This window comes from Carcharhinus amblyrhynchos, chromosome 13 (genome assembly GCF_965287045.1).
Source record: "Carcharhinus amblyrhynchos chromosome 13, sCarAmb.v2.hapA, whole genome shotgun sequence".
NCBI classification, from domain to species: domain Eukaryota; kingdom Metazoa; phylum Chordata; class Chondrichthyes; order Carcharhiniformes; family Carcharhinidae; genus Carcharhinus; species Carcharhinus amblyrhynchos.
In genome coordinates, this window is record NC_137336.1 from 29,786,136 (window position 1) to 29,808,179 (window position 22,044).

Genomic DNA, 22,044 nt, shown 5'->3' on the forward strand with positions numbered 1-22,044 from the left:
GTGAGAAACGAGAGATCCAACTTACCGGAGGCTGCAGTGATAAAACTTGAGATGGTGCCACATTTGGGTGGGGAATTATGCAATATGCTCCTGAGATAGCCTTTGGCGCATCTATGACTCCATGTGTAATTTATAATTCATAAATGTAATTTTCTTGTTAATTCGTGTTTGATTCTGATTTGTGTTAAATTAAAAGTTACAAGTGAAATTTTGTTGTTTTTTTTCATTGAGGGATCATTCAGTCAATTAGATGGATTATGGTCAATTACGATTCATCTTTGTTGATTGGAATATTTTTATAAACTGAACCAATTCAATTCAATGTAGTGTAATGTGCTTAACTTCTAATTAATGACAAAAATCCCATAGAGATCAACTTTAATTCAGGGTCAAAGTTTCTAAAGTTTATTTACTTATTAGTGTCACAAGTAGGCTTACATTAACACTGCAATGAAGTTACTGTGAAAATCCCCTAATCGCCACACTCTGGCGCCTGTTTGGGTACACTAAAAGGAGAATTTTGCATGACTGATGCAACTAACCAGTCTTTTGGACTGTGGGAGGAAATCAGGGCACCCGGAAGAAACCCACGCAGACACAGGGAGAACACGCAGAATCTGCACAGACAGTGACACAAGCCTAAATCGAACCCGGATCACTGGCACCGTGAAGAGAAGCCCTACTACTACCTTCAGTTGATTAGTGCCTTACTATTAGGTCCCTACATGAGAAATTCATCAGGTGAAACTAGGGATGGGAGACCTTTGTTCTGAAGGCAGACCGAAGATTATTAATTTATAAGATATGGGCCATCATTTGTGCCCTTAAGAAGGTTCATGGTGAACTGCCTTTGAGAGCGACTGCTGTTCCTGAAAATGTAGATACATCCACAGTGCTGCTAGTGAAGGATTTTGATGGGAACCCTACTGTCACTGTTCGTCAATGATGCAGGGAGTGAATGTTTATGGAACAGGTACCAATCAAGTGGTCTGCTTTGCCCTGGATGGTGTCGAGCTTCTTGAGTGATGTTGGAGCTGCACTCATCCAGGCAAGTAGACAGTATTCTATCACACTCCTGACTTGTGCCATGCAGATGGTGGCTAGGCTTTGAGGCATCAGGAGGTGAGTTATTCACTGAAGAATACCTAGCCGTTGACCTGTTCTTGTGGCCACAATATTTATATGGCTGGTCCAGCTTCAGCTTCTAGTCAATGGTAACCTGGGATATTGATGTTGGAGGATGCAGTGATGGTAATGCCACTTAATGTCAAGAAGTGATGGTTGGATTCTCTCTCATTGGAGATGGTCCTTGCCTGGTACTTGTGTGGCATCAATGCTACTTGCCATCCCAAACCTGGCTATTGTTCAAATCTTCCTGCATTTAGACATGGACTGCTTTGGTATCTGAGGAGTAATGGATGGTGCTGAACACTGTGCAAACATCCCTAATTCTTATGATGGTAGGAAGGTCATTGATGAAGATGGTTGGGCTAAGGGCACTACAATTTCTATTGAAGTGGAGAAGTCGAGGAGATTTAACTGTTGTTGTTTTTTTAGTAAGTGAAGACCACATTCTTTGATTAGAGAATCAATATCAACTTAAAACTACTACTAAAAAATGTGAACACAGAGGTAAGAAAGTTCATATAGCATCATTGACAACTTCAGGATAGCTTACAGTTAATGAAGTACTTTTGGATTATGCTATAATGTCAAGGAAATTGGCAGCCAATTTGCAAGCTACAAGATCACACAAAGAACAATGAGATAATTGACCAGATAGTCTGTTTATGTGGTATTGATTGAGGATTAGTAACTGTAAAATTTTTAAAAGGTCAGGGCAATTCTCCTGTTGCCCAAGATATACCTCACTGTTCTTTTATTTCAATAGTGTTGTGGCATATTTTACATCTATTTAGAGGCAGGGCCTGAGTGTAAATATCCAGTCAAATGACACTGAAGCACTTCCTCGTTAGTTTAGATGCTTGAGCCTCTCAAGTGGGAATTGAATCCAGGACCTTCTCACTCATGGATAAGCGTGCTAGTACAAAAATTAATTACATTATGCAGCAATCAATACTTTGCCAAAGGGGAAATGTACTAAATGCTCTAAAGTGAAGAAGATACAGGGCAGTGAAAACAAAGCAAAGCAGTGGAACCGGTTTTGGATTGCTCAAGCGAAGAGCTATCACAGACATAATGAGCCAAATTATCTTTTTTTCTGTGCCAAATGGTTCTATGAGATTCTACGTACAACATGTACACATGCCAGGAAAGGTGGAGCAGAGAGCAATTTAGGAGTGTCAGAATAGTCTCAGCCATCATCAATAGGAACAATGCTTCAAGTTTTGGGAAGAATTGCTCTGGTTGCTGCATGTGGTGATATGTTAGATATATAAAAAGGTGTGCATTTATGCACCACTGCTCAGGACTTCAGGATTCCCCAGAATACTTCACAGCCAGTGAAGTACCTCTGAAGTTTAATCATTGCTGTAATGTCGGAAACAACAGTACATACAGTAAGCTCTCACAAACAGCAATGTGATAATGACCAATTAATGTGTTTTAGTTCTGTTAACCAAGAGATAAATATGGGCCAGGACACAGTGGGTTACTTCTTCAAGTATTGCGAGGGGACCTTTGGTGTCCACCTGGGAGAGAATTCAGAGTGTTGGTTTAACCTCTTGTTTGAAAGGCAGCACCCCCAGCAGTGCAGCACTCCTTCGATGCTGTATTAAGAATATCAGCCTGTATTTTCTTTGCTCAAATGATTTTCACAAAGGGTAAGCTTACAGTTTTTGCTCCACACAGCAACCAGTGCAATTCATTTTCCCAAGTATAATAAAACAAAGATTATTTTGGACATCATTTAATTCTGAAAAATCATTTACCGTTAAAAGAATCAACCTGATGTCCAGACTGCTATCATTTGTTCACAGTTAAACAATTCAGTCTGACTGGTACAATCATTGACTTAAACTTTAACAAACGTTTCGTCCTATTTTGAGGCGGCAGGATTTCGTAATTACTGTCTGTGTGTCTGTCTCTTATTCTGACCTCAAGTAATTTAGACAGTGAAATCAATAAATGTTTAGGGAGAGTGGAAAAACACCTTAACAAGTCTGATCGTAAATGGGCTATTCTGGAATGGGATTGTTTAATTGTTGTTATAATAGCAATTAAAAGTAATCCTGTCACTAATCATCTGACAATTAAGTAGTGGCAAAGTGTGCTGGAAGCAGATTCAATAGTAATTTGATACAGGGCGGCACAGTGACACAGTTGTTGGCACTGCTGACTCACAGCACCAGGGCGCCAGGTTTGAATCCCTGGGTCACTGTCTGTATGGAGTTTGCACATTCTCTCTGCATCTGCATGGGTTTCCTCGGGGTGCCCCGCTTTCCTTCCACAGTCCAAAGCTGTGCAGGTTAGGTCAACTGGCCATGCTATATTGCCCCTTAGCATCAGGGTCACTATCTAGGATAAATGCATGGGGTTGTGGGGATAGGACTTGGATGGGATTATGGTCGGTGCAGACTCACTGGGCTGAATGGCCTCCTTCTGTACTGCAGGATTCTATGAAATATTTTAAGGGAAGCAGTTTAGAGAACTGTGAGGATAGACTAGGGGTTTCAGACTACTGGGATAGCTTTCACAAATCAGACACAGACAGATAGGACCAAATGGCCTAATTCTGCATCATCACAGGGTCAAGTAATAAATGCTTAACTATCAAATCTAGTACGACTGCTGTTTAGACATTTTCAAACAGCTTCAATTTCCCTTGAGCTACAAGTCTTGATGGTGATCATTCTTGGGCCACAAGTGATGCTGAGCAAGACAACTTTGTCTTTTCCCAGATCATGGGATTACTGGGTTTGGACAATGAATATTATTGTTGTATGTACATGCGACATTCCAAGTTTGTCAAAAAGTAAGAAATGAAACTAGAAATAGGGAAATGTTGTTAACTTTCCTCTTAAGCGACTCCTGTGTTTTAATGTGTACTGGAGATTTCACAATATGTTGCCATGACAGCCATGATTGCAGCAGGTTCGGGAAAGCAGTATTTGTTACAGCATTAAGCCTGTAACAAACTTTCTCATGCCTACATCTATTAAATATATGAATAAGACAGGGAATGGAAAAGTTCACTAAGAATCCTGCCACTTCGTCTCATGGATTATCAGTACCTTTTGTCCAAGGAAGAGACTTTTGGTGGAGAGAATGGTGAACGTGTCCCCAGGATTTCCTTCGGTAGTGCTATCTGCAGATGCTGCTTTGCTGACTTCTGTTTGCTTCTTCTGTAGAGAGGAAATATTATTTGACAATTTGAATTAGTGTTTCATATATACTGAGAGAATTACTTCATTCACAAAATTTACAGCCTGCCTGTAGAGTACTGAGCTGTGTGGCAGTCAAGTTTTCTGCTGGCTTTGCTACTTAAGAATGGATAAACCAATGTGTCACTACACTAAAAATCTGTGATAAGATACATTTATAGGGGTCAGTTCATTAGGTCTGTTACCCATCTCCAATATACAGAATGCCTATTTTTATTTCCTTTCAACATGTGTTCCATCCAATACAAGTGGAGGTCTGCTTTTTACTTCCATTATGTGCAGCCATTTGCTGTTTACCTCCACTATGCAAAAGCTCTGCTACTTGCATGGTCTCCTCCTCTCTCTTCTCTCTTCCCCTGCCGTCCGCTACAATTCCAACAATGGGTGGGATGGAAGAATTCCCCCCATGGAGTCTGGTCCACATGTACACTGACTTCATTCAGTTCTACTTTTCCTTCACCTCTCTCGACCTCTCCACTTCTTATGTCGCCAGTCTATCTAATTTCCAGGCCTGGAAAGACATAGTTTCCTCCAGTTAAATACTGGGAAGACTAAACCCTTACCACAAATTCCAATTCTTTTAATTAATTCCATCTCTCTCTACTGCTGCCAGTCTCAAACTGAGCCATACTGTCACATTCTAAGTGTCATATCCGGTCCTGCAGTGAAGTCCCCAATCTCACTTTTCTTCATCACAAAGAGAACATCCTTTTGCCTCCAATATTGCCTGCTTCTGCTCGTCTGCTGTTGAAATGCACTCATGCCTTTGGCAATATACAGACTTAAATTATCCAAAACTTTCTCCAATCTCTCATTCTTTACTCTCTATGAACTTCAGCTCATCTAGATCTTTGATGTATGTATCCTATCCACAATAAAATTTACCTCTGCCTTGCTTTTGTTTATCTGCTTAGGCTCCTTGTGCTCCAAAAGCCCCCATTTTCAATTCTTATCTTCATGTTTAAATCCCTGCAGGGTCTTGTCTCTCCCTGTCCCTGCTAACTTTCTCCAGCTACACAACCCTTCTGAATTCTTGTCTGACTCTGGCCTTTTGTGTATTCCCCCTTCTCTTCATGCTATCATTGACTCTACGCTCTTTAATTCTCTCTCTCAAACTCCTCTGGTTTTCTAGCTCCCTGTCCTTCTCTAAGACTCTAGTTAAATTCAGATTAGACCAGAAGGGGCAGTGAAAATGACACTGTGCTGATCATAGAATCCTTACAGTGCAGGAGACCATTCAGCCCATCGAGCCTGCATTGACAACGATCCCACCCAGGTGCTATGCTCATAACTCCATGTACTTAACTTGATAATTCCCCCTGACACTAAGGGTGATTTAGCATGGCCAATCAACCTGATTCACTCATTTTTGGATTGTGGGAGGGAACAGAAACACCCAGAGGAAACCCATGTAGATATGGAAAGAACATGCAAACTCCACACAGACAGTCACCCGAGGTCACAATCGAACCTGGGTCCCTGACATTGTGAGGCGGCAGTGCTAAGCACTGTGCCGCCCTAAACACCTGAATTTATCTCACATGGAAGTACTCAGTGTTAAAACTGGGTGCTGTTATCAAAGTTCCTTACTGAAAATGATTGTAAGAGTTCTTCTGAAACAAAAGACTTAATTACAAATGTTCTGAAATACTGTGTACTGGCTATGCATCATCACAATTACAGAACTATTACCAGAACACAACTTGTACCTTAGCCCCTCCTTTTCCTGCTCCCTTTTTGCCTTTCTTTCCTCCAGTTTTCTTGGTAGATTGTGAGGACTTTGCTTTTTTTGCTGGTGGTGGGGTGATGATAGCTTCAAGCTTTCCTTTAGACCCTCGCTTCTTGGACAATAGTTCCGGATGAATGTTAGGTAAGACACCGCCACTAGCAATAGTGACACCTTTCAGCAGCTATAGGGAGAGATTAAACATTAGAACTCTGATTCCACTTTTACAATAAACCATGTTGTTACCAACTTCCATCAGACTGAACAAAGTGCGCTTGTGTTCAATATCAACTAGGCACCACAGAAATGATTGCTCTGTTTAGGCACAAAATTAAATGTTGTGCGGTCATAAACCAGAACACTGACACCCATCAAATTTTCACAGCCTACCCAGCATTGTCAAGACAAGATCACTATCATGACTCCACTTAAACTGGTTAACAGAAATTTAGAGTAGGATGTTCAAATGGATTCGTACATACGTCAAGGCACTAAAGAAGAAAGTATACATGGCGCAAACACATCAGTCGCAGCTCTCTGGCTCAAAAACTGCTTTGTACAGTATATCATTTGTAGTATAATGGTGATCATATGAACAACATTTTGAGGCACTTTCAAGAAGGGTTATTCTTGTACAAGAAAGGAAAGCATGCCTAACTGAAGTGTGACAACTATAAATAACAACCATAAGTGTGATTAATGCATTGGGTTTTAAGAAAGTTCTGAAAGTCAAAGTGTCCAGTTTAGGAACCTCTGCTACAGAAGTCTTCACCATAACAAATAAAAACACCACAATGGTTGTGGGGCCTTTTCCAAGGATTAACATGACAATTTCAGGTCTTTGTGATAAATCCAAATTCAACCACTCAGGTTTTTGTTGTGGAACACTGAACACAATAGGTCTCATTTACATTTGTTTAGTGTGGGGATGAGGTGGCATCATGGCATTGTTGTTGTTCTAGTAATCCAGAGACCCAGGGTAATGGTTTGGAGACCCACATTCAAATCCCACCATGGCACACGGTGAAATTTGAATTCAGTAAAAAAAAATTTGGAATTAAAAGTCTAATGATGACCATAAAACCATTGTTGACTGTTCTAACAACCTACTTGGTTCACACCAGGCAGCGTGCCTTAATGGCTGTAAAACAATACTTTTCACTGTGTACCAATATATATGACAATAATAAATAAAATTAAAAAAATCCTTTAGGGAAGAAAATCTGCCATCCTTATCTGGCCTACATGTGGTCCAGGCCCACAGCAATGTGGTTGGGCATTAAGTGCTGGCCCAGCCAACAATGCCCACACACCACGAACGAAAAGAGAGTTTGGGTCAGATTCCTCCTGTGCTACCTCAGAAATTACTGAAAACATACCTGGTTCAGTTCTTCATCATTTGCAATCGCCAACAGAATGTGCCTGGGAGTAACTCTTCCCTTCTTATTATCCCGAGCTGCATTACCAGCGAGTTCCAAAATTTCAGCTGGAAGATAACAATTTGTTTCAGTTATCATGGCCAATGGGATAATCTTGTTTGAAATACAGAACAAAGGAAAATTGGCATTGGCAACTAGAAGACTCACATGTCACTCAGTGGGAAGTAATTTATTGATTTGTTCACCTAAGACTCAATTATCCTTATATTAATGTGCAAATGTTAACAAGGTTAGAACTTAGAGGTCTCTATATTTGTGTAATAAATAAGCTGTAACTTTGCTTAAAGGAAATAAAATTGAAAAATCCAAACCTGTGTTCATCGTACGCAGCAAAATTTGCAAATTGCGTTTAATCTAGTTTATCAATACACAGACACTCAAAACTAAAGGCTTGCAGTATCCTGTCATTAATCTCTCAGTAACTGCTATTTAAAACTCTCCTTAATAAGTTTACAATGTGCACAATGGGACAAAATTACAATCCACCCCATAATTTTATTTTATATACAATACATGGCACTATTAATTCATATTGAAGCCCAGTGTAACTTTTAATAATATTGTTGAGATGAGACAGAAATAATACATTTTCTGGGAGATGGCAGGGCTGATCGCACACTCATGAGCTTTTAAATCTAAAATTAACAGATGAACCTTGATCCCCCAGAAGAATAGTGCTCATTTTTAATCTTAAAGGGAAATCCAAAACAAACTAAGTTTTCGACTTGAAACATCCGTGTTGAGAATGGCTCTAAAAAGCGTGCTAAATTCTCCCTCAGTGTACCCGAACAGGTACTGGAATGTGGCGACTAGGGGATTTTCACAGTAACTTCACTGCAGTGTTAATGTAAGCCTACTTGTGACTAATAAATAAACTTTAACTTTTATTTTAGCAGCAGGATAAAGATTCCTCATGATGTACCAAAGGGCCTCTTGCTTTGCAGCAGAACTCTAATGGCTATGACCTCTTGGCTCAGGCACATTCACTGACAGCACGGGCTCAGTGTTGCATTTAACAGTGAGTAGCCAGGGTGGCAGTAGCTAGATTCAAATTAGATTAAAAGCAATCTAATAGAAGAATGAACCTTTGTATCTAGGCAGGAGATCAATGAAGTGAATAGAGGATGTAGTTGAATTGGGGTGTCTACTTCTGACCAAAGGAAAGCTCCCAGAAGGAGGGAATGTGGTGTTGAAGGGCCATCCCAACATGGGTCCCCTTTATTTTCCAGCACCACCGCCCCCCCACCCCCCCGCCAACTTCTTCTATGCCCAACAACTCAGGGGCTGATAAAATCCCATCCCTAAGACTTTCAGAATGCTACAACAAAAACAGTCCAAACTGTTAGATGGATTGGCCATGCTAAACTTGGTGTTCTAAGACGTGTAGATTAGATTGATTAGCCATGGGAAATGTGTGGGGTTACAGGGATAGGGCAGGGGAGATGGTATGGGTAAGATACTCTGTCAAAGAGTTGATGCAGACACCGTGGGCCAAATGGCCTCTTCTGCACTATAGGGATTCTATGATTCTATGAAAATCTAAGAACTAAACCACTAAAGGAAGCAATACTAAAATAAACTGTTGTTCCTAATTTCTTGGCATTTTATACCAGCAATTGCTCCGTAAGATCATACACGTAAATCCCACCATCAATACTGATATTTGGCTGAATGTCTCAGATTATTTTACATTATGTTTGATCTCCATAGAATGCTTGGCTTAAACTCTGCTTTCACGCGTGTTCTTATGTAAGCCTGGAAGAATTTTTGACTCACCGGTCAGATACTCTAGAACCGCAGCCATGTACACTGGAGCACCAACACCAATTCTGTATTTAGGGTGCCCTTTCTTTATGTAACGCAACATTCTTCCTACAGGGAAAATAACCCCAGCTTTTGCAGACCGAGAAATCTTGGTCGTTTTCTTCTTTCCTCCTCTGCTGGACATGATGATCACAATGACCTACACAGACTTAAAAAAAAACACTTGTCAAAATTTGCTTCACATTTAATGTCCTTTAGGGAAGGAAATCTGCTGTCCTTACTTGGTATGGCCTACACATGACTCAGGCCCACAGACTCTCAAATACCCTCTGAAACTGAGGGCAGTTAGAGACGGGCAATAAATGCTGACCCAGCCAGCGACACCCACATCTTTGAAAAATGAATATTTTAAAAAAAAAATCGATATGCAAATCTACATATTGCTAATTGCCAGATGTTTAGCAAAGTTTTCATGTTGTTTAATGTTAATTAAAATATATGAGAATTTAGTTTTAAGTTCTGTCACCCAAGTAAACAAAGTCTGCTAACTGAATAATCTTTCCTATGTAAATGAAAAGTCACCAAAGATAACTGTTTTTTAAAATCATGGGTCTTTTGGAGACTCCAGGTTTTTATAAGGAAAGCAGCAGATTTCCAGTTCCAATTCTCTTCCTGCAACTAATGGTACGCTAAGGCAGATTTTCGGCTGTTTCCATGGCTAATAATTCCTGGAACAGGTCACTAGTCTGTTGCCAGGTGCTTATAGCTTGAGGGTGCCACTCATATTACGTGTGGTTGACCAGGAGTCTGTCCCAGCTATTAGATTGTTTGGAAGGATTTGCAGGTTGACACTATATTTGTTTGACAAGGTTACGAATGCAACTTTCTTGGCTGTCAACTTCTGGAGTGGGACTCTAAGCTGGAGCTACTGACTCAGAGGCAGGGACACTACCCACTATGCCACAAGATCTTCATAGCAACAAGCTTAGTCTGCCTCAATGGCCACCATTTTAAGCAACGATACTAGAAGGAATTGGATAACATAGGAAAACCTCCAATCAGGTCTTCCATTTTTGCTAGATTTAGACAACATTAGAGTTAGAAATTCCAAATGTTTATCAGTTCAATGTCAACCAGTCACACCACTGAAGATATGTTGGGGAAAAAAAAAGACAATGGGCGGAATTTTACAAGAATGATCCTAAGTGTCCAACTAGCGTGAAAATGGGAGAGTTCCCAATTTTTGGGCAAGGTTTCACAGCCAATCTTACGTACTTAGACATTGAAAATAGACTGTTTCTAGCTGCTGCAGGCAGTGGGCTGAGTTTAGTTCGCCAGTTGTCCTACAGTGGGGGCTTTTGCACATGCACAGGGCCATCGGTCTGCCCCGGGGTGTCAACGGCCTCCAGTTTCATTGACAAGGTCAACACGACTGTTCCCCGTTCATGGGAAAGGCCTTTTCCTCGTCGGAGAGAACGTCTCCCAGCAAGGCCATAAAGGCAAGTGAGCCTGGATGACTGAGTGCCGGGCTCATTAAACAGATGCAGATGAACATTGTAATAAATTTGAATAATTTATTCTGCCTTTTGCCCACTTCCAGCAAGGGGCAGACCTCGTCAGAAATCCGGCTCTCATAAGGTCCCAGCTAATGTTTCATCCGCTCAAATTGGTTTCTACTTCTCTGCAACTTATTGGCCCTGCTTTGCAGAAATAAATGGTGTTGTACGATGCAGACAATAATTAACATGTAAATCAATCAGCAACTTGTGATGAGGAAGAGATAAACTTGTCAATGTCGGAGGTTGCAGGGTGATTTGCCACACTCTATGACACCAAAAGGATTTAATGATTGAGAAATAAGGATGATTTTTGAATAATGGTTTATGGTTGTGTGTACCCCTAACAATTCATTGCCCGTCCCCAGTTACCCTTGAGAAAGTAGTGGTGGACTGCCTTCCTGAACCACTGCGATCCATGTCGTGTTGGTACACCCAAGTTATGGTAAAACAGTTCCTGGAATTTGACCCAATGAGGATGGAGAAAGACCAATATAGTTCAAAGTCAGGATGAACTGGAGGGAAACTTGCAGTTAAGTGATATGGTTTTCCCAAATACCTACTGCCCTTGTTCTTCCACATAATAGAGGACACAGTTTTGGAAGAAGCTGCTGCAGGAGCATTAGCAATTGGCTATAGTACATCTTGATGGTACATACTGAACCCACCATATGCTGGTGGTGAAGGGAGTGGATACTTGAAGCGATGCATAGGGTTCTGACCAAGCAGGCTGCTGTATCTTGGATGTTGTCAAACTTTGAGTGTAGCTACACTCGTTTAGGTAAGTGGAGGTTATTCAGTCACACTCTTGAATCATAGAATCCCTACAGTACCGAAGGAGGCTATTTGGCCCATCAAGCCTGCACCGGCAACAATCCCATCTTATATATCCCCATAACCCCATATATTTACCTTGTTAATCCCCCCCAGTACTAAAGGGCAATTTAGCATGGTCAATAAACCTAACCCGCGCACCTTTGGATTGTGGGAGAAAACCAGAGCACTTGGAGGAAAGCCACGCAGACACGAGAAGAATGTGCAAACTCCACACAGGCAGTCACCCAAGGCTGGAATTGAACCCGGCTCCCTGGTGCTGTGAGGCAGCAGTGCTAACCACTGTACCACCCACGACTTGTGTCTTGTTGGCTTGAAAGACTTTCCGGAATCAGATGGGATACATATCACTGAATATGTCAATAGCTGAGTGCGTAGTGGAGACAGATACAATCTGGGCTACAAGCAGAATTGAATAAACACTTGAAAAGAAAACAATTGCAGGGCAATGGGGAAAGGGTAGGGAAGTGGTATTAGCGTAATTGCTTTTGCAGAGAGCCAGCACAGACACAATGCCACGAAGTGCCTCCTACTGTGCTGTGTAGGCATTCTATGATTCATCAGGCTTGCAGAGGAAGGGAATCTGTTTACTTTGTGAATCTGCATCTGCTGAAACTTATAAAGCAGACTTGTTTTTCAACAATGCAAGTCTCCAGGGCCTCTGCTACTCCTGCAGGTGTAGAGCACCTTGGACAGAGAAAAATATTGCTCTGCACTTCATAGAGGCAAGTTAAAATTGAACATGAACCCAAAGAGGACGAGGAGGGTGGTCAAAGCGTTAGGATCAAGAAGAGCTGTAATGGAGGAAGCAATTTCAGAGAATGAGACATAGGAACCGAGGGCAGAACTGCTCATGGGGGGGAAAGTTTGGGTTGTGTGGGACTGTATGAGTTGCAGAAACATAGAGGGCTGCAGTTGCCAATGGAATGAAATGCAAGGGCAACAAAGTTCAACACACAAGACAGCAATCCAAATTTGGTGTAGGATGGATTTGGAAGCCTAAATGGAAGTCTAGCAAGGAAATCAATGGAGTAATCCGACTAGAAGTTGACAAAGGTATGATAACTGGTTCAGCAGCAGAATGTCAATGTATTTATTAACTGTGTTTAAGGCTGTTTAACAAAAATGAATCACATAATGCTGCTGACCGTTTCATATGAAGTTTGTTGACTCATAGCTAAAAATGAACTCAGCTATCATTGCCCTAAGCCTGGTTTGCCACACGCAAACTCTGTCAATTCATATTGCAACTCAGCCCTATGACTACGAGCTACCATTTTCAGTATTGAACTAATACTAACCACTTTGCAATGAATAATAGTGGTTAAGGCAAATCAAATCAAGAATGAACCTGCTGCTCTTATTTTGTTCTACTGTCATCATTCTGACTTGCAAACATATCAGTGTTCTTTCACCGTCACTGGATTTAACTCTTGGAGCTCCCTCTCTAACAGCACCGTGGGAATACCTACACCTCAGGGACTGCATCAGTTCAAGAAGGCAATTCATCACCACCTTCTCAAGGGCAACTCGGAATAGGCAATAAATGCTGGTCTATCCAGGGGCACCCACATCCCATAAATGATTTTTTAAAAATTGTACATTAAGGAACAGACCTTTCAGTCTGATGTATAGGCACCTTGCAGGGGAAGTACAGGGGTAGTTGCATTCTGCAGCTAATCTGACCTCTCCTGGGAATTCTGACTCTGGCTGCCCAAAGTGAACAAGTGCACCACTCCCCCAGCTCTAACATTCTTTATTTTGATCTATACCAGACTGACAATAATATTTAAAAAATTGTTTTTAACATTTTTGCACCAGTAGAACTCCTGGGAAAGTGCACATTTCCCCCCCAGGACCTCAGTGCTCATTCCTTTGGTACAAAATTGACTGAGGCAAAAATTAAGTCAAGCCTCACTGGCACCGAAAATAAACTAGCTTCACAAAAGGTAATAGTATTGCCCTATCAATTTACAAAACTTACTTGAACTGCAAATTATTTTGTTTGCCCATAAGCTATTTCCAATTACTTAGCTTTTAAAATTTCTTTTCCCTATATCTCATGATGGACTCTCAGACTGGTATTTCTGTGTACTTCACTGATCTATTCTTTCCTTTTCTCCTTTAAAAATGTTCCTGTTTGCTGAACTGAAGTGCAATCTTGGGCCCTCTCCACAGCAGGTTTTCTGGCGGGCGGGGGAAACGTTTAGTCAGGTGACAGGTGGTAGATGGGGACCCCCACCTCCATCCCAATTAAGTCTGTGGCCATAAGGCCTATGGGCCTTCCCACCTCATTACCAAGTGAGGCCCTTAAGTGGGCAATTAATGCCCATTTGGGGCAAAATCGCACCGTCACTGGTATTAACCTAGCGGATGGTGGGCATTTCACCAGGCAGGGAAGATGATAATTAAACTCTGCCAGGGCTACTTGCAAGCTCCTGGAAGGGGGAGAAGGGGCACTCAGTGCCTGATCTAGAGACCTGGCATCAGCCACACAGTCCTGGTGAGAACCACTCCCCTGTCCTTATTGCCAATGCCCTTCCATCCTGACTCGGAACCTGTCATCACTCACTTGGGACTCAGGTAAAGGCCCACTACTATCCTGAGAAGTGCCTGTGTGGAGTAACATACAGTAGGCCTTCCCTGAAGGAAATGATGTGGGGCTCCCACAGGCTCTCCAACCAGCAGCTAAGCCATCGCCTTCAGAAGATTCCAGCCAAGGGGTTCACAGACAGGCATGCCATTAAATCAAGCTGCTGCTATTAAAATGTTGGGCATTTTGAGTTTTAGAAAGGGCAATACAATATTTTCACGCTAAAATTGTCACCAATTAACACAATAATGCAACTTAAGTCATCTGTTTGCAAACCAAAAAGAAAACTTTCCAACTATATTCTCATGAAGCAGCTTTATGTAGAATGTTCTTCCATTCACAATCAATAGGATTATTTCATTCAAAATATATTTAACATGAAACAAAAACTGAAAATGCTTGAAAATCTCAACAGGACTGACAGCACTTGTGGACAGTGAACAGAACCAACGTTTTGATTCCGGATGATCCTTCGTCAGAGCTGAAAGCCAACATAAAAGCCTTTTGTTTTAAAAAGTTACATTAACTTAACAAAGTTCAGATTAATTATTAATGGAGAAGCACCGCAGACAGTGATTATAACGCCCAGTGACAAGTCTCGTCAAGACATACCTTAAGCAAGTTTTGATTTCAAGTTATTTTACACCAAATCATATTGTTTCACCTGCATTCAACACACCTGCAGCCCTGGCCCAAATGCATAGGTCGAATTCAGTACAGCACAACATATTTAATGGTATACTATTAAATATCCTCAACCAAGTTGTCCATTGCTCTGAACAACAGAAAGCCCATTTTGCCAGCTTTGATATTCTTCTGTTACACTTTGGAAATATCTTTCAACTTGAACTTACATCACTCCTTTTTTGCTGCTAGTCTAAACTGCCCTTCAGATTTGAAACTGGAATTCACATGCACTTGAGCAACATGATGTAACAACTGCAAACTGATAAATGTTTTTGTTTAATTTACATTGTGACTTTTGGTTGTACACAGGATAATTACATTCAGTAACCAGTGCATTCTCCACCCTATTCCAGGAATTTCGGAAAGAGTCTAGGAACAAACGTCAGGGCAGCACTCGAGGAATTTTGCATTGTCAAAAATTCTGGACTAAAGTTGTGTGTCGCGTGTGGGGAATGGAAGTCAAGGCTGTTTCCAGGTCCTGAACCACTAGGGAATGGACAGAAGTCCAGCTCCTGGAGAATGGCATGAGGAAGCCATACTGACCATGAATGGGAGACGGACGCCAGACACAGCCCTGCTCAGTTGGACAGATGCAGGACCTTAGTAGTCACTGGAAAGGAGGCTCTTGCTTGAATAGCAGTGAGAGATGTAGCAGTGTGTGGGGTCATGGCCAGAGGACAGACAAATCCATTCAGCTCATGTGTACCAGGTCATTCTCACTATGGGGAAGATCATGTGCTTAGGGCTTTGAGCACATGAGCTTCTCCATAGAGAGTGACCAACATCATGGACAGTCAAATGAGACAGTGCTAGCTGTGCATACAGACACTATGCATGGATGTTTGCGGGATGCACACCACACTATGGCCCTTGGAATAGTCAGTGGTGTTGGTAAGTGAAAGTTCGGAGGAGATGTTATTTGCACCCAAATTGGCAATCTCACTTATCTCCAGGCATCTGGTGTGCCAAAGGGCTTGGAATGTCACCAAGGATGATAAGGGTGCCATCCTCCACAGGTCACTTTCAGCATCTTCAACCGCCTTGGAGCCTCAGTGCAAGTTACAGAGACCACCCTCAACATACGGCCCAGACACGGTGACTGCCCCATCCGCATGGCCCAGACACGGTGACTGCCCCATCCGCATGGCCCAGACACGGTGACTGCCCCATCCGCATGGCCCAGACACGGTGACTGCCCCATCATACGGCTAAGACACAGAGACTACCTCTGCCATACAGCCAAGATACAGGGACTGCCCCTGCCATACAACCAAGATACAGGGACTGCCCTAAAGATGGCGGACCACGTATGCCATTCCATTGTAGGGATTATTGACACGGTCGCTAGAGTGTTTCTTGTTCTAACTGTGCACTATGTTCCTTTGTGAACAACATGTGAAGAAATCCACTTTAAGCCATCCGTGTGACACTCCTTCTATTGATGGAGGAAGAAAAGTGGTTTGAGGTAGTGACAGAGACCAAAATTCTGGACTAAAGTTGTGTGTCAGATGTGGGGGATGGAAGTCAAGACTATCTAGACAGATGCGATTTCTTCATTGGTGGTAATACTTTAGATGTTCCAGATTGCGTCTCCACTTGATATTTTAGCACATTTATGTCAAAGTGGGTTCTGTGCATTGTCATCATCCTGTAACAACGGGCTCAAATGATCCCTAATATTCATGGCAACTTGGTGAGATAGGTAGACCACCATGAAGGCTCTTGCAGAAGTGTATTAAAGGCAGTATTTGCCGATTCGGGTACTCGAATTGCATACTGATGAGCCCAATGGCTTGCTGAATGGTTGGCCTTTTCAGTGAGTGGCAATCAGGTGAGTAACCATCTCTACAAGAGGTCCATCCATAGATCAGGTGAAAGGGATGGGTTCAGGCACAGGGGGAAGTAAAAAGCAGTGACGGCCTGAATTTGTGAAGGATGAAACTGCAGTGAATTGAATGCAAAACATGGAGAAAGTACTTGTTGTGATCACAGACAAATTGAACTTTGAAGGATTAGGAACTCTTCCTGTTCCATCAGTCTAGGCAGTGAGTAAGTGCTTTGATGGTCACAGAGGTGCAATCGATGATGCCTTGCACCTAAGGAATCCAGCAATGGTGGAGAAATCCAAATGACCTCTGTGCCTGCGAGGTCTCATCTGCTGTTAATCTAATGTACACTGTCCGGCTATGGCAAAGAGGCTATCAGTAAAGTGGAACTGTCAGAATGACGCCATTCAGGTCCCCAGTTCATCTTTGCAAAATGCCAGAGGTGCAAAACCACAATGGTTTTGCTGGTAGTGACACCAGCGCTGACAGCTGCAAGTTCTTCAACTCAACAACAAGGGCGCAGACACCTGTAACCATCTGCCTGGTGAGTCCCGGTCTCCAACAGCATTGGTTCCTTATCATCTCATAGCAGCTCCATCTTTATTTGTAGATAATATGCTGAGGACATGAACACCTCCATTTCCTTTGTGTTCCTTGTCTCTCTTCTCTGCCCTCCTGAGTCCCAAGGCTGTATCCTGCCTACCGAGGATCTTGCTCCTCATTGCTACCAGACCCAAAATTCGCAAGTTGTGCCCACATTGCAAGCTGCAGCCTTCCTTATGGTCACTGGCAACTCAACTGCCCTTGGCAGTCTTCCATCCAGATTTTCTGCTCCCCATGATGTCAGGAGGGTGACCATTCCCCACCCCCACAATAACAAGTATTTACCATCCACTCTCCCATCACTTGCGCTGTGCCAAGGGCACATGTTTCCCAATGCCTGAGCTCCCCTCAGAATCATTCACCTTCTTGTGGGTCTGAAGTAACCTCCTGGGGCAGCCAATATTGGTTCCCCACTCTGTAACCATTTCACTTCACCTGGTCAGCCCACTCAGTGCATGCAGCACATGTTCCCTCACAAAAATCTCAACAACTCCATGAACAAGTTGTTAATTAGCTTAACTGACCTCGCTCTGTGGGCTGTTGGGATTGTGATGGCACCGTCCTCCGGTGAACATGTGCCAGGAATGGTTTCAGAAAACCAAGTGCCAACCAAGACCAATATTTTCAGTCGCTATCTGCAAACATTCCCATCCTCCATGGGACCTGAAAATTCAGTCTTCTATTTATTTGAAATATTAAACTGATACCTCATCTACCAAAAGATTAAAAATCCAAGTGGACCATGCAAAATATGCAGTAGCCTCCCAGCAGCCCGTTTAGTATTCATTCACTTTAATTAATAAATTAAAAAGCTAGTGTAGTTTGTGGGTCCTTACTGTATACAAAATGGCTTTAATTTACAAAGCAGCAAAAACTACACTTCAGAATAATTGTGTGAAGTACATTGCTGTGTTCCGTGCAACTGAAATTGCAGAATGCTCTAACTGATACTATATAAGAGCCATTTCCTTCCTTCAAAGATTTGTTAATTTGAATGAGTTTCAGTTTTCCGTAATTCAATGACTACTCCTTAACGCTAAAACAATTCTTCCATTTCAATACTCCAGTATTGTCCAGACATGTTATATTAAATACGTATTTTTAATGCAGTTGATCACATTCACAATTGTCTCCCTGCAGCAATGTCCATATTTATCAAACTATGCTAGATAATATGAAGCTGAAGGCACCCCAGTTTACTATTTACCCATACCCTAACTTCAGTGCTCCCAATGTTTCACTCGTTTTCAGCATTGCACTGAATAACACCAAGATCTACTTTCTTAAAAACAACAAAAATAATTGGAAAACATCCAGAATCAATTGCTAACTTCTCATAATAATTAGGCACAATTTGACTTTTGTGAGCATGGGAGGGAAATCTCAGCCTTGTCCCTTCCACCACACGAATAAAAAACAGCTAGTGTATTTTTAAAAGGATCATAAACTATAATGAGAGCAAGTCATGTCTGTACTCTGGTTTAAGATAATAATCTGTTCAACAATTGCTGTAATAAACAACTAAACTTGAATGGACATAACATAACTTTCCCCTTCACAAGATTGAAACCTGTGAGTCAACAAGCTAAATAATCATCTTTTTTTCCTTTCTGATGAAGCAGAACAGTGGTTTTGACACTCAGGTTGCCTAGTCTGTGCTGAATTACTTGATCTCTGCCAGGGTAGCAGGACAAATATCATAAATGGGCTCATTGCCCATGAGATCAAAACAATAGGCAGTGGGGAGAGAAGCATCAGACAGCACCAGTCACTATCTCAATCATAAACCCATTGTTCAAGGTGGTTCAGAGAACACACTAAGCGTGTTTATCGATATAATCTCATCTACAATAAATAAAGCAGCAGACTCTCCAGAATACACACTCATGCCAGTCTTACAATGTTACCCAGTACATAGATGGCAGTAGGAAACTTTGCCCAAATATTGCAGTTGTTGCACTATGCACACGAGCCAAAAGTCAAGATTGGGTCATGTGCTCCCACTGCTTTTCCAGCTTGTATCACCAGAATGACCATTAAAAGTTTTATGCAAAAATTGAGCAACGTAAATGGATTCTCCAAGTCCTTGTGGGCATTCTGGCATGAAGCTACAACCCACGCTGCATATTCCCCATGAAGGCAAAAAAAAGCAAAAGGAGATTAAAAAAACCCTCAGCAAATATAATAACAGGATATATTGTTTAAAAAATGGGTTCAGATAACAATTGATTCTTATTAACTGTAAGCATGTGGGTGGCATGGTGGCTAGCACTGCTGCCTCACAACGCTAGGGACCTGGGTTTGACTCCTGGCTTGGGTCACTGTCTGTGTGGTGTTTGCACATTCTCCCTGTGTCTGTGTGGATTTTCTCCCACAGTGCAAAGATGTGCAGGTCAGGTAAATTGCCCCTGAGTATCGGGGGGACTAGCTAGGGTTAGTTCATGAGGTTATGGGGATAGGACCTGGTCAGTGCAGCCTCAATGGGCTGAATGGCCTCCTCCTGCACTGTCGGATTCTAAGCATTTTTACGACACAGCCGCCACCCAGCATTTTATACCATTTTTAAAAATCTTATAGGCTTTCAAAACAATCAACAAAAGATATTCAAAACCGGTGTCAACCGTAATTATTGGCTTGGAGGAAGGGAAGTGGGTGTTTCATTTCATCACGTTTTTAAAAAGGAAACAACTTGAGACTTCCAAAAAAAGATATAAAAAGGCGTAAATCAACGGGGTGGGGAAGAGGCAGCATTACAATGAAACTATCCCGCGGGATCAGTGACAATTGCCCAATAACCCAGGGTACAAATTTACAGGTCATTTCGCTGATAAGTCATCTGATCACATGTACTATTTTCAGGTACAATATTCAACACGCCTTGATTCTGATGGCTGCCAAAGACAACGCCCTGACAGATTTTGACAGGCTCTCTCCACCCTAACACCTGAAGGTTTGGCATGGAGAGAGAGAGAGAAAGAGAGAGCGCGCTAGGTTTATCTGTTCAATCAGCTCCCTGAATGTTACACTGCAACTGCAGGGATCTGTGTGCCGGATCAAGTTTATAATCATTTTCCGCTTTGTTTTTTAACTCAAAACCTTTCCTTGAAAGAAGGGAACAAGTTTGACGCCTGTTGCTAAGTAACGGGACACACAACCAACCTCTGGAATGTGGTTTCAGAGCCACTTCGGGCACAATCTTGTGATTGCGACCGATAACAGCAATGAAAGTAACAATTTTGGAAACAAGACGATGACATTCAGGGGAACATCGAAACATCAATTCATCCAAATATTTATATTTTTAAAAGGCCACTTTAACTTGGACTGAAGCAGCGGTTACTGTGAAGAATGTGGATTAGACTGTGGGTGAAATTGTACTGAAATGACAAGATGCTGCAATAGCTTTACATGGCTCCCCCTCCAACCTTTCCACAGAAACATTCCTCTCTATTACAGGAAATGCGGCAATCGGCCCGTGCCTGCAGATAAAATGAAATATTTACAGCCGGATCCACTCCAGTGTTTAGAATGAGGTTTTTTAAAAAAAATTGTAGTGCAGCGGGACTCTGCATTTTTACCGCACAATACACCGATACCGCGCGGTTGCAACATTAAAAATATCAATCACTTGGCAATTTCCGGGTTCGCACGGAGGGTTGTTAAAAACATCCGTTTCTTTTTTTCTTTTTAAAACAAGCGGTCGGTAAACTAAGCTGCAGAAATTTCCATGCGAGAAAGGAGATAGCTGGAGAGTCCATCCTATCTTTTTGCAACCGGCAGAGAAACAAGGTTGGATTTGATTATATGGTGGGGGGAGGGGGGTAAAATGATTCAAAAACCATCCGGGTTGGAGCTAGACAACCCTAAAGATTACACTCCAACCTGCAACATACAACGTCAGGCCTCCCATGATAGTTATCTGCATAAGTCTCGTTTTTCTTTCCCCCCCTTCCACTGTTTCAACTCATTTGCAAGCTAAAACTCTAAAGGGCGCAGGGAGGCAGCGTGAGAATGGGCATGCTGGCTCTATGATTACGAGGAAATGAAGTGTAGAAACAATGTCAATCACTTACAATGACACAGTAACAATATGTCTCCTTTGCAGAAAACAGCAGCTCAGCTCCGAGTGGGCAGTGGTAGACTGGCCCACAATACTGCGCGCTAAGCAGGCGAGCTGTCACTCAGAGCCTCTGGCTCATCCTCCCCAGTCCATGTGGTGCACGTAGACTGCACTCAGCCAAACACACCCACCAGAGGCAGGTTCGTTTTGCGAACACGTCGGAGTGAGCACTGTGCTTTCCGATTTATTTCAAGCGATTCGATAGAATGCAACAGAGAAGGACTGTGCACTCACTGATTTAGCTGTTATTCTCGGAAGGAGAATGCAGGCAGTTCTTAATCTGTACCTAAAATGACACGAATGTCTGTCTGTATTCAGATTTTTTTTCAATTAACCCCCAGATTTTAAATATGGCGAATTCTGCACTGTAGGGTTCTGTGTAAATATTCGATTCATTATCATCAAACAAAATTCTTGCTGCACTTTTAACATAAAAGTAATTAAACAGTGCAAAATATCATTTGCATATGCATATACACCCTTATGGCATATTTCAAATGATAGTAGGTGACTCCTGACAGTGGTCACAAGCTTTCTGTGCTACTGGTTCTCT

General features: G+C 42.1%; 1 protein-coding gene across 2 annotated transcripts in view; it reads right to left on the reverse strand.

Annotated features, from left to right (window-relative positions):
• macroh2a1 (macroH2A.1 histone) overlaps positions 1-21,542 on the reverse strand; it is a 46,768-nt gene extending 25,226 nt beyond the window's left edge. For both annotated transcript variants that reach the window (XM_080201460.1, XM_080201459.1), the window contains exons 1-5: positions 21,445-21,542; positions 9,285-9,480; positions 7,449-7,555; positions 6,053-6,253; positions 4,194-4,304 (exon numbers count right to left, since the gene is read on the reverse strand). In XM_080201460.1, coding sequence (XP_080057586.1) covers positions 4,194-4,304; positions 6,053-6,253; positions 7,449-7,555; positions 9,285-9,456 — 591 coding nt within the window. In that variant the 5' untranslated portion in view covers positions 9,457-9,480; positions 21,445-21,542. The remainder of the gene's footprint in view (positions 1-4,193; positions 4,305-6,052; positions 6,254-7,448; positions 7,556-9,284; positions 9,481-21,444) is intronic.
• Between the last annotated feature and the right edge of the window lie 502 nt (positions 21,543-22,044).